This window comes from Sesamum indicum, linkage group LG12, assembly GCF_026168435.1.
Source record: "Sesamum indicum cultivar Baizhima isolate 11 linkage group LG12, ASM2616843v1, whole genome shotgun sequence".
In the NCBI taxonomy this organism is placed as follows: Eukaryota; Viridiplantae; Streptophyta; class Magnoliopsida; order Lamiales; family Pedaliaceae; genus Sesamum; species Sesamum indicum.
This window is the reverse complement of record NC_142668.1, coordinates 18,209,109-18,222,348: the sequence shown is the minus strand read 5'-3', so window position 1 is coordinate 18,222,348 and position 13,240 is coordinate 18,209,109. Positions and strand designations below refer to the sequence as shown.

Here is a 13,240-nt window from a genome sequence, read left to right as displayed (position 1 = left end):
GTATAGAAACTCCAGCTCGCCAGCTGTATAATACTTTGCTACTCAATTGACCAAGTGACATCATTATGAAATTGAAATACATATACGCTGGCAATGACAAATTGCACAAACAAGATAAAATATGCACACTAGCAAGACAAGTTGGAAATTAATCTAGGGGGCTGGCGCAGAAGGGGCATTTCTGGTATCAACACCATCAAATCCAGAAATAGCCGCTGATGATACCTGACCTTCTTCAACTTTTCTATACATTCCCTCCTGTCCAGCCTTCACACCAAATGCTTTGGCAGTATCGTATGATGCATGCAGCCCAAAGAAGAAATAGTAAACCAAGAGGAATGCAGTCCATGCGGCAAATCTTTCAAATGAGTGCTTGTCTATTGACCCCAGGAGGAAGATGTTTATGGCAATGGAAGCTGATGGCAACCAAGGCACCAAGGGAACTCCCCAAAGCTTAGGAGTACGGGCTGGGGGAACGAAAAACCAGAGTCCTGCAGTAGACAAAATCCAGATGGGTACGGTTATGCAGTAGGCAATCCAACCTGTCTTGCTAATTCCCCAGTAAGCAGATGTGGCGATTGAGGATCCAACAATTAGGGCAAGGAAGGCAATTAACTTGTTGCGGTTTTCAGGTGTTGTCTCCCCACTAACATAGTACCTACGAACAAGAAGGGCAAGGGCTACAAGCATGAAAATAAAGAGTGTTGAGATTGACAGTAGTTCCGATAGGATGTCCAGTTTTGTGAAGAAGGCGATGACTGCAGTAGCTGCAAGCATGACTATGGTGGCATTAATGGGTGTTCCGGTCTTGTGATCAACTTTGGCAAACCATGGGGGCATCATATGGGTACGGGCAATGTGGGTAAGGTAGCGGGCCTGTCCCACGGCACTAACGAGCAGAACTGATGTCATTCCCTTCAATGCCCCAGCAGCAACTACATATTGAGCCCAACTCCACCCTACCATCTCAAATGCCCTTGAAAAAGGAGCATTGACATCAATGCTTGTGTATGGCTGCATAAGGCACAAAGTTATCGCTAGCAGGCAGTATATGGTAGTGGTGATCACCATCGAACCGACAAGACCTATAGGAACATCTCTAGCAGGGTTCTTAGTTTCCTCGGCCATGGTAGAAACTGCATCAAAACCAACGTAAGCAAAAAACAAAACTGCAGAAGCTTTGAAGATGCCACGGGGACCAAAAGGTGCAAAGGGAGTGTAGTTTTTGGGGTCTGCTTTGATGAGACCGGCTATGATGATAAAGAGAATGACGACCATGTGAACGACGGAGGCAATGTAGTTGAGACGCGAGGAGCCTTTTGTGCTGACAACTGCAATTATACAGATGACAATCATGATACCAACAGCTATAGGGTCAAGTTGGTTGTAGCCGTCGGTCAGACCATGGACCAGGATACGGAAATCATCTGGGTCGTGGTTACAGAGTGTGGCAAAGTAAGATGTCCATGAACGAGCTACCGCAGCACCACCAATAACATACTCAAGCAGGATGTTTCCAGCAGCAATAAAGGCCACGAAATCACCAAGCTCCACCCGCAAGTAGGCAAATGAACCACCTGCAGAATTCAAAATAAGATGAGAAAAATACAGAATATCCTTTGGGCAAATGGTCTGGAGGCCGATTTTACTAAATTATATTGGGCTCCGTTTGGGCCCATAAGAGTTGGCCTATATTCGACATTGTACTATACGGTCACTGTGAAGTCATCCTAGCTTTACTAGTCAACAAACAGCAGCTTTCTTTATACAAAACACAATAAGAAACTTGTTGTATCCTTGTATGCTCAAAGATGTCAACGAAATTGATTGCTGATGGGGGCAAGTAGGGGCCCAAAATTGTAGAAAAATAAGGAGAAGACTTGCTTTGTGGAAAAATTTCTTTGTACCATAGTGTATCTTAGACAGATAACACCACTAAGAAATTGTCATTAGTAAAAGAAAAACCTAACTTGTCACATGAATACGTGGAAGTGATAAAGCTCTTAATCTTCCAGATGGATGATAAAAATTAATAAACAATTCCAATAGATTACTTTGTTAATATTTTTATTGGTTATTTATGAGTTACCTAGAAACCCGTATAGAAGTATTTTAGGAATGATCATCAACTAACTAATCTATCTTCTTTTAGTTCAAGAAGGTTGAAGTAGCATCAGAGAGTAAACATAAGTGATTGGTCGACGAGTACATACAACTTGTAGTCAGTAAAAATCCAAGTTAAACTACTTAAATTTCCTTAAAAAAAATGAACCTCCTCTTTTAGTACTAATAGTTGGGATATATCTCATTCAATTGTCACCTGGAGTATTAAAAAACTCAAAAAACGACAAAAGAAAATTTATGTAATAGCTTTACCTGCTACAGGGATTTCCACGGCGAACTCGGTGTAGCAAAAGACAGAAAGCAAGGCGGAGAGTCCAGAAACGGCGTAGGACAGCACGACGGCCGGGCCAGCGTGCTCACGAGCCTCGAGGCCGGTGAGAACGAAAATTCCGGCACCGATGACGGCACCCATGCCGAACCACATTAGGTCCCACCACGAAAGCGTCTTCTTCATCTCATTCCCACTGCGCGCCTTCACCTCCAGCTCCGCTTCAACGCTCGACCGGGTGAAAATCCGGTCCACCAGCCGATAGGGAGTCTGTTTCAATGCACTGGCGTAGTTGCTCCAGCTCTTGAACGACTCCTCGGGGAGAAAATCGTCTTTCCTGAACGTGCACACCCTCCTCCTGGTTAGCCCCGACGATCCTCCTCCGTTGGCTTCGTTGCCTGTCCCCATGTTTTCCTGTGTATCCCTTAAACCTTCAAATTCAAGATAATGTAACCTGCACCAACAGTTACAACGAAAATAGCATAATTAAAGAGAGCAAACTGCGATCTCGTGCCGCTTTTGAAAAATTGGATTAACTATCATAATTAGGGCATCGAAACAGGCGAAACGCCATCCCTGGACTGCCAAACAGATGTGTACATCGCGATGGCTTCAAAGAAAAGTCTCAGAACTATAAAATCGCACTGTGACATCCATAACACTGAAAATAACCAAGCTTATTTTGTGAAAAAATTAACAGAAACGGAGACGATGAAAAGATACCTGAAAAATCTATAGGAAAAAAAGAAAGGAGAAAATGGCAGACGAGTAAAGCTTGTATATATGATAGATGCGTGGGTGTGTTTATATGAAAAAGACTGGGATTGAGAAAAGTCCAGCGACCGGCAGAAGATGCTATGTTCTATCAACAAAGTCATAACAAAGACAACGAAGTATATGTATGCATACGTAGGATCAGTAACTGATGAATTGTTATTAAAACAATTGAAATCCCACGACATCAATCTCACCGATCCACTACAATAAGTGATATACGTACAGGTTCACAAGAATATCAAAACCCACATACAGATATCAGCAATAATAAAATACGGAAGAAACAAATAAAATAAACACAACACGTACGCATTCTTAGGTATAGAAAACATACAGTGAGAATCGAGATCGCCGGAGAAGTAACTCGGCAACAAACTCCGACGGTGGTAAAATGTAGAGAGAGCAAAGATCGGAGAAGACTTTGGTAGTATAGTGTGCGGAGTTGACTGGAGAAATAAGAGTCCGATGCAATGTGAGATTTATATATGAGCCCTTAAATTAAATGCTGGCTTTTAAAGGGAAAGATAGGTGAAATAATCGACTTTGAATTTTGACTCTGTGTGTGTGAATTGGGAATTTTAGTGCTGGTTCCAGCTGTTTTGGGCTGCTTAGGGTGCGATTTCAAAATCTCAATTTTACTTACCAATTTTACTTTAAATCTGAAAATCTTGGCTTCAAAAAGTTATTGATAGTCACCAATTCTAGACCCTAAAATCATAACGTGTGGAATCAGCTATGCACTATAAATGAAAATGAAATCTACTTTAAAAGAAATAAATCTTGATACAATTATTTGCATAATTAATTTCGTCAGATTTCATGTGGACTCATATTTTTAAAATTAGTAAAAATATAAATAATTGTAATTACATAATGAATATTTGTGCATGTTAGACACAAACATGTAATGTACGGATCGCCCTATTACTAGCCACAACCATAGCATCTCACAATCATTGATAGAATTTTAGGAAGAAAATATTAATTTTATTTGAAAGTTTTGGATCACGAATGATCAATAATTAATTTGAAAAAAATATTATATGATTATATGGTATGGTGAGGTTGAATTGACATTGAATCTCAGAGTCTTGATTTGATTAATATTCATATAATGAAAAATTATTGTGTATTTGCAAGTTTGGAAGAATCGCGAATCTGACGGCGAGGAAATTCATACTACCCTACCCGGGGGGCTATTGGTCCATTGAATGTGCAGCCTAGCGGTTATTGTAATCTGACGGCTGAAGTTCGATCCCAAGAATTCGGCCGGTCAATTCAGTTGGTGGGCCCGCATGGATTAGGAATTATCGTGGAATTGGAATCTCCAAAGTCCAGTAAAGAGTGTGGTGTGGGGATCTAGTTGGCTTGTCTTGCTTGCTAACAACCACATTTCAAAATTGGATAGATTTATTTGATATTATTATACTAGGTAAATTTTTTAAATTATAAAAATATAAATAATTTAATATTTTTTGTAGAGTTGTTTCTAATTTCACTAGACTCAAAACTAATTCTTGTTCATAGCCCCCGATTGATAGAATTTGGACGCAAGCCTTACTATTAGATAGATAAACAACACTCTTAAATTGTTCTTCCACGAGTGACGGGCGGAGTCGAGGATTGAACGTGAGAAGTTGACACAGAGAGAATGTGAAATCTGGAAGCAGGCAACTTTGGGTTTCGGCTTTTTACTAAATAAGCATACACTACATAATTGATGCCTGAGCAATTAATGAATTTGGCTTTAATTCAATTGGGGATAAGAAGATATGTTATAGGCAGCAATAATGCATAGATAGAGGCGTATGGGATGGAATTCTTGTGCTGAAAATCTGTCCGGATCTTCCCTTTCACATGTTCATACACCTGCTAGCCTATGACTAATGCATGTCCCTTCTTCCAATTATTTGCAAAACTCAAGAATTTTACGTTTTTGGGTTTGATTATATATGTTATTTAGTACAATGAAATTTTTAGACAGAAGCAAGTGCCGCATACTATTCTTTTGTACATGTACATCACTTCACTTGTATCGAGTATTTGAGATACAAAAGCATATTTTTTTTTGGTCATAAGATACGTGTTCACATTTGAAGCATCTAATATAAAATGTTAATATATTGTTTACATTTCAAACATATCGTCTTATTCCAATCTTTCTTTATCAAACAACAATTAAATAATTGCAGCCATAGGTTTTACCGATAATAACAACCTGTCCTTGTTTGTGCGTGTTACTTTTCATAGCACTATGTATGTAACTGGCAGTTGATAGCAAAATCCATCTTTTTCAGGATTAGGTCATCCAATAATCATTGTCTCCAAGCATTTGTCTTTCGGCCCGAAGAGTCCTCTCATCTTCACTATAATGGACGTGGATTATGGCACATAATCATCACAAATCAGTGTACTTACTATACATGTTTTATTATACGAACAAGTTTATACATAAAAAGTATTACTATAAAAATATTCTATGACAGAACAAGGTTGGAACTTGAAAGATTAAACATCTTTGGAATCATGGACTTTTCCCAATATTCGACCCTGTAAATTCTTGTGGGCTTGTTTTCTGCCCAAAGTTACTATAAAAATCTGTGTATTCAGTTAGTTTTCAACACCAAGGGTCCAAGTTCAATGCATCTACCAATAAAATTCTTACTTAAATCAAATTAATTACAAAACAAATATAATATATTAATTATTTTTCTTAAATTATATATAAATATCAATCACATTACACGTGTATTATGTTTTGAGTTAGAATCTTCAGTATCTACACAAATGTTTGCAGGTAACACGGCATATATTACTGAGTTGATTGATCCGACTCTTAACAGCTATAGAGACCAATCAACTACTGATATCTGATAGCCTTCCCTTAGGCCTTATCCGCATATATGAAGCTGGAAAATTACAACTACTTATATAACCCAACCATACAGCAAATTGAAGATGATGACAATAAGAGAGCTTGGCTGGTTTTCTTAACTTGAGCCTCAACTGTTACAAGTTACATTAAAGTACAATTTTGCAGTCTACCTAAGTTACAGGATACCGTCATGACATGACACGCAAGAACAAATAATGGAAACAAAGTTAACAAATAAACAATCAAGAAATCTTATTCATCTGAAGCTACATTTTTCTTTTCCTTTCCGTGTTTCTCCTTCGCCTTCTCAATTTTCACGTTCCCATTGTTCTGCTTACTGACAGATCCCTCTTGAGCACTGCACATTTGGGACTTCAACCGGAACCCCAACTTTTTCGAAACATTCCCCCAAGTGCTTGGCCCTTTAACCTTACCCAACTTCTCGATTTCTTGCCTCATGTTTGAGCATTCTTTCTCGAGCTCAGAAACCCTCATTCTCATGTTATCCATACCCACTTTCAACACCTGGTTTTCCCTCACGGCTGTGGCCCACCCGCCATCGTTCGGCCCCATCAAGCCACTTCTCAATTGTCTTGAGCCGTCTAGGTTGTCAGAGACCAGGAAGCAGCCAGCAATGGAAGTCCTTAATTGTAGCTGCTCGAAGAAGAGGACTTGGACTATTACTCTTAAAGGCAGTCTTTCGTTCTGAGCCGCGTGGGTGCAAGCTTCCAGAGATAGTTTCTGGCAGTCCATCAGCCGGCAGAGTTGTTCTCTGTCGGATTCCGCCAACCACGGATGAGACTGCATATGGAAAAACGATGATATGCTTTTTATGAATTTTTCTAAGGCCGATATGCTGCAAAGTCAAAGGCGAATATTGGCAGAACTATTACCTTCAAATAAATGTCGATCGCACGATAAAGACCATCATCCAGGGGTCGTGCATACTCTGGAACAGCAGCAGCAAGAGACTGAAACTTGGGGAGCTTCAGATTGACATCTGGGGCAACCTCTGCAAGGTATCCGTCGATAAGCTTGGCTACCATTGTGATTGGCGTCAGTGACGGCGATCCCATTAATTGAGCATCATCAACTGAACCTGGGGATGCATCTCCAACTACCTGATCCATCGCCAAGAAATGCTCGAGAATTCGCTGCACGCAATCCACGTCGTACAGAGTCTCCATGGAATAAGAAAAATTTGGCATCAAGAGATCCTCAAGAGTTGCCTGATCAAGCTGCATCCCAATTCTCTTCTCTAAGTTTGATATGCAAGAGGGATTTGCTCGAAGAATCTTGGCAGTTCTGAGTAGACCAAATAGAAATTTTGTTGAGACTAGACCCTTCTGCATCGGAAGTAACTGATCAATCTCTTCAAGCAGAAGTTTCTGCTCCTCTTCCGAGAGTGAGGCTACCGATCCCACTGGTGCGAGACGGTTGCTGGACTCACTGGCAGCCTGACGCCGGTTTAGACCTGGTAAGTATTTTTTTGCATAAGAATTAAGGGAACCAGCAAGTATTTCTGGTTTTATGCCGCGAGATTCCATGGCCGAAATTAACCTTTTGTACAGAGATAGACTTAAAGTTGATGCATCCTCGTACCACCAATCTGAGCTAGCATGTTTTGGTCGAGCACCAGTGCTTATTCCATTCCATAATAGACTTCCTCCAGGACTCTGCATTGGACCACCGTGCTCCATTATAGGCCACCCAAATAAATTTGGGTCGGTGCATGCCTTGGCGGCCAAAGAGTCAATGCATCTTTTCGTAATATTGAGTTCTTCAGCAAAAGATAGAACATCATCACAGGTCTGGAGTGCTTTCAGCGAGTCCTTCCAACTCCGCAGAACCACCTGATTGAGGAAGTTTTCAGTTTGAGAAATAAGATTGCCCTCCCCATACTCTTCAGTCATTTCAAGATGCTCCGCAGCACATCGAAGGTACGCTACATTTGCAGCAGTAAGTTCCAGTTTAACCCCATAGCAAAATTTAGCCACAAGTTCAAATGTTTTTGCTCCACCAGGAATGTCGGGAAGCTTAATGACACAGCCGTTTTCTCCTTCAGATGCCTCGGAAATGAGTCTTTCCATGACCCCACTTCTTGAAAGCAATGGAAACTACAACAGACAAGCCGAATTTACTAAGACACAGATGTCGTAGCAGTATAACAAGATATATCATAATTTATGTGCTTACGTCTAAAGAAAACAAATTTTCCATGGATAAATACAATTAAGAGAAGTTAAAAAATCTTGAAAGAGGGTTTTCTTCGCATGCTTTCTTGGTAGATGTTAATTCCTTTAGACCAAACAAAAATATTAAAACTAAATGGACTGTTACGTCCATTCTACAGGAATCAGTATCAATGAAAACAAAACAATACCTTGTGAAGATGGAAGGACATTTCCGCAACTTCAACAACCATATCACTTGGGAGACCAGTTGTGCAAAACCTACAATTAAGGGAAGAGCAGTAGTCAAGAAACTAGAAAACATTTACATGAAAGCAGTACCTTCAGCTACTATCAAATTCTATTATGTTTGTGCATGTTAAATACAGCATGGAGTAGCACAATTGACACCCCAAGGTAACGTGCACTTCTGCAACATAAATGTGATTTGAAACTAAAGCAAGCACCCTCACTATTTGTCAGGAAACGGTGGTCCTAGCAAACTCAAAAGAAAGCATGCAAAGGGCTTGCTGGCACAGATATTGCCTATGCTTCTTGTGACAATTCCTTCTGAAGTGGGTGCAATTGAACTCGATACAGCACAAATAAAAATGTCAGCCTAGAACCAGATGCAACAAAAGCAAAAGCAAGACAGGAAAGATTATGCTCTTACCTAGAAAGCTAAACAAAAGTCGTTTACATAATTTTTCTACCTAGAGAAAAAGTTAGAGGGTGGTTACCCCTTCCAAACATTAAGAAGGACCGCCACACAGAGCACCCTCAATCTCCCACATTATTGAGAAATCATAAGACACAAACAGTCCATCCAATAGGAAGTCTACACCATTAGACATTTTGGTTTTCTCAAGCTTGTGTGAAATCAAAATCATACATCCGTGCTGGACATAAAACAGCCTCAGCAACTCAAATCAAGGATCTGGACTTCGGATGCGTCTAAGTTTTTACAGACATTTTCAGGTGGGAAGCCAGTGAAAGAGGGAAAAAAAGGCAAAACTTAAAACTCAACGATCGAATTGACCAAGTTCATTCTTGATGAGGCAGATACACACAAGTTGCCATGGATCAATAAATATTTGCTAAGAGAAAAAAACCCAACAGGAGTAAAATGACATAAGCAACATAAATGGTTGAGTGTAGTTAGGGTGGTAGACGAAAAGTTTCAAGCAAGCGAGAAATATTAGATTAATGGCAACAAACAAATAAGTCAAAGCCAAGAAACGAACCAGGCCTGTCCTTGCCTCTGGAACGCATCAGATTTCGATCCCAACTTCACACAAGCCATCTCTACAATATACAAGCCAGGTGAAGAAGTTTCAATAACCCAATTTCAGGAAGGATTGAGAAGAATTTCCTCAACGAAGATCAATGCACTTCAAATTTGAACAGCCACAAATCACAAACCCAAATCTCAGCTCTTCTCAAAACTCTAGTCAACAACACTTCCTCAGAGGCCCCAAATCTAAACTTATCAGCAATTCTCACTCAGATCTTTGAGCAAACACCCAATGCTCCTTCCCTCAGGCACCAACCCGCGAAACTGCAGAAACTTAATTCACATACACTCCAACAGAAAGCAGAAAGAATTATACAGTAGCACTCGGACGGGAACTACTCAAGAAAGTAGAAACCGAATTCACAAAGACTTTGTAATCAAGACTGCAATTAATGCAGCAAAAATCCTCAACCAAACCCGCAAACCCAAAGTATTGCCCTTTTCCCCACTTCTTATCTCTGAACCTACCCCAACAGGTAATACCCATATGACAACTGCCCCAAAATCTCAGTCCCGGAGCAAAATGGCTTCGAGGAAATACTATAAAATTCTGGAATCAGACACCAAATTTAGGTCAACCCCTCCAAAAATGAACAGAAACCCAGTTGTTCTGACACCAACCACTACTACTACTACTACTTTGTTTAACCACCGGAAGATTCCAAAACTCGACCCTTTATGACAAATGAGACACCGAAACCCCTCAACCCCATTAAAGAAAATCTTGAGCACTATTTAAAAGGGTGAAAACCACAGCTTCCCTTTGTCTAATCTTCGCATTTTCTCTATATTATTATTATAGTGTTTGAAAGAGCTTGGAAAAACTCAATGTGGGGTAATTAATGGCAGCTCTGAAACACAAAATGCCTCTAATCTACAGACTAACTATAATAATACGTGTGGGGTCATTTTCTTGAAACACACTCATTGCACAGAGATTCCTCATTCAGTACCCATTTTTATCAAAATTCTCTTCAGATAATAGGCGTATTAAACCATCATTAATTTGATTTAATTCCCTAAGCTTCACCACCAAAAAAGCTTTTAACTTCTTTTTCGAAATTATTTATTATTGGTTATGATTTTTGAAAGTAACAGCTATCTGTTTCTTGTCCAGCTAGCCCATGTGCGTGGATACATTGCTTTCTTTAACGCTTTTAATTCTTTATTGAGGAATTCTGTACCATATATGTGTTTCAACTGGATCCAGCAACTATGGAAAATGCAACAATTCACTCTCCCATCAAACATATTATTACGCCTAAATTTGGCAAGTTAAATATTTTGTATTCCTAGAAGAAAAAACATAATTATAGTAAAATACTTTGTGAAATTAATGAATATCAGTTATTTAAATTATTTAATTTTTTTATGAATGAATTTATTTTTATCCTTTTAGTTCAGGTCATTTTTTCAATAAATAATTAAGAATAACAATGGTAGCTAGATGATATTTTTTTTTGGCATAAGTTAATTTATAGTGCTATAATTTCAAAATTTCAATAGTAAAATTTATTGTGATGATTTTGGCACGACCATAACATTGCCGTAGTTGAAATAAGTCAAAGACATATTATGGCTTTTATGGACCTATTTATAATAATGTGATAGAAACTCATAACTAAAGTTGGTAGATGAAGTTCGTGTTGTTATAATTGTGTCTAAAACCTTCAATTTCAAGAAAAAGGCCAAATTTATTTTTAAAAAAATATAAATTAATCCCTTCTTGTCTTTTTCTTTTCCCCTGATAGAAAAGAAGTCTCTGGCCTATGAAAAAAAGAGTTGGTCGCTGCTAAGATGCTGCAAATTGTCGATATTCTTTTTTAAAATTGAATTTAAAATATTTAGCAATTTCGATGTTGGAAAGAACTTTTCCAATCAGTTCACACAAATTTTAAAATGGTTAGGGTGATGACTCAATTCTGTATAGGATGGAAAAGTTTTACCTCAATTCGATTCAATTAAATTTTAATTAATTATATAGTAAGTACAATGCACTTATAATGCAATTGATATATAATTTAAAAAAATTAATAAATTATAAAACAAATATATCACACTTAGTTTATCTGAAAATTTTAGAGGAATTCGAACAAAATTATTTAACTGACAAAAATTTGAAAAAAAAAATAAATAATTGGAATGGGGTTGGGTTGGAGGCTGGTGGAGATAAAATAAGAAAAAAGTATTAATAATATAGGGAGCGTGGCTGCCTGCCTTTCAGGCTACGCCTCAACTTCCAAAACCCCGAAGCGCCTCGAAAGTAGCGCGCCATCAATGAGAGCCGGTCACGAGTCGCGACCGTCCCGCACACGCAATGATAAACAGAAGCAAAAGATGTTCCCCGCGTTGTGGCTCGGCTCGGCTCCGCTCCTTACCATCCGCCACAGATCGATCACTCAGCTTGTCGTAGCCGACTACTCATGGCTCAAACTATTCATTTCTTCACTCTCAAATTTTCTTTTTTTATTTTAAAATTTTATAATTCTAATATCATACATTATAAATTAATCTTGGTTGAGATGTAATTAATGGGTTAATAAATGGATTTGGCGAATCCAATCCCAACCTAAACACGATTAGTATACAAATGAACAACTCATCTAAAAAATATATAAATATTGATACACTAATAAATATTCATTTGTATAAAAAATACTTCATATTACAAATATCAATAGTACGGACAATTAATCTTGATTTTAATTTTTTAATATATTAAATAAAATATAAAGTAGAAAAAGATTATCAATTGACATGAAAATGAAAGAAATTAATGTTTCAGTATTTATCAATTGACGAAGGGTAGACAGTATTTTCTTTGTTCGCTATAAATAGTAAAAATCAATTGTTACATTGGATAATATTATACGCGTATATTATATGTCGATGTTGTTGCATGCAACTTTATTATATACGTGCCAAATAAAATATAACATCATCACAACTTTAGAATTGAGAACAATATAACTCACCTAATGCTTCGTTAGCTTCTATATAAGTCATTAATTAACCTAATCTTTGAAAATCTCTAGCTGTTCACCACTTATTATAACAATAATGTTCACTATTTGATAGTCATCTAAGGGGCCTTTTTTCAAAACAAAGAAAGAAAAATTATGTATATAGAAATGGTAGATGAATAAAATATAGAATATAATAAATTAATATTTAATATATTATCAAACGTCCAAAATCGATAAATTATCAAAAAACCTCATGATTACTAGGGCGCCGCCATTTTGTTTTAGTAAATATATGTTGAATAGTTATGTGATGCTACTGAATTTAGCATGTGCATTTCTTAAATGCAAGACATGTAATATAATTAACTGATAAATTAAATTACAAGACAATAGCAATAAACATGTCTTGAATTGATAACTTGGACTAAATCGAACAGACAATTATGTAATCAACTGGGCTTAGAACACAATAGTGAAAGTACAACATTCAATATTATCAATCTAAATCATACCCCTTTGGGCCTTCATCAATCAACTAATGGTGAAGCCCTCATACCGTCTTCATATATCCACAGCTGTGGCCCAGAGAATGGAAATCATCAACATCAAACCGAATGCAAAATTGATCAATTTTTAAGATACAAAATAACTTAAAAAGTAGCTAAAAAAATTCAATTATGACATCATATAACCATTATATAATTCTATTACACAAACCCAAAATTTCGACAAACTTCTGTAGCATTGTTGTCAATTTCTTTTAAA

The 13,240-nt window shown here is 37.7% G+C and overlaps 2 protein-coding genes across 4 annotated transcripts; both read right to left on the bottom strand.

Annotated features, from left to right (window-relative positions):
- Positions 1 to 46: 46 nt before the first annotated feature.
- On the bottom strand, positions 47 to 3,663 carry LOC105175781 (cationic amino acid transporter 1-like). 3 transcript variants are annotated; one of them, XM_011098366.3, is made up of 3 exons: positions 3,479 to 3,663; positions 2,377 to 2,846; positions 47 to 1,577 (listed from the first exon to the last, which is right to left on the bottom strand). In XM_011098366.3, the coding sequence occupies exons 1-3, from the start codon at positions 3,499 to 3,501 to the stop codon at positions 154 to 156; spliced, it is 1,917 nt and encodes a 638-aa protein (XP_011096668.1). In that variant the 5' UTR covers positions 3,502 to 3,663; the 3' UTR covers positions 47 to 153. The 3 variants fall into 3 exon arrangements, with proteins under 3 accessions (XP_011096668.1, XP_011096669.1, XP_011096667.2); XM_011098367.3 differs by having other exon boundaries at positions 3,504 to 3,662; XM_011098365.3 differs by lacking the exon at positions 3,479 to 3,663 and adding an exon at positions 3,116 to 3,320.
- Positions 3,664 to 6,121: 2,458 nt separating this feature from the next.
- On the bottom strand, positions 6,122 to 10,448 carry LOC105175780 (Phototropic-responsive NPH3 family protein). Its single transcript, XM_011098364.3, has 4 exons — positions 9,460 to 10,448; positions 8,428 to 8,497; positions 6,938 to 8,161; positions 6,122 to 6,845 (listed from the first exon to the last, which is right to left on the bottom strand). Exons 1-4 carry the CDS (start codon positions 9,516 to 9,518, stop codon positions 6,297 to 6,299), a joined length of 1,902 nt encoding a protein of 633 aa, XP_011096666.1. The 5' UTR covers positions 9,519 to 10,448; the 3' UTR covers positions 6,122 to 6,296.
- Positions 10,449 to 13,240: the final 2,792 nt, after the last annotated feature.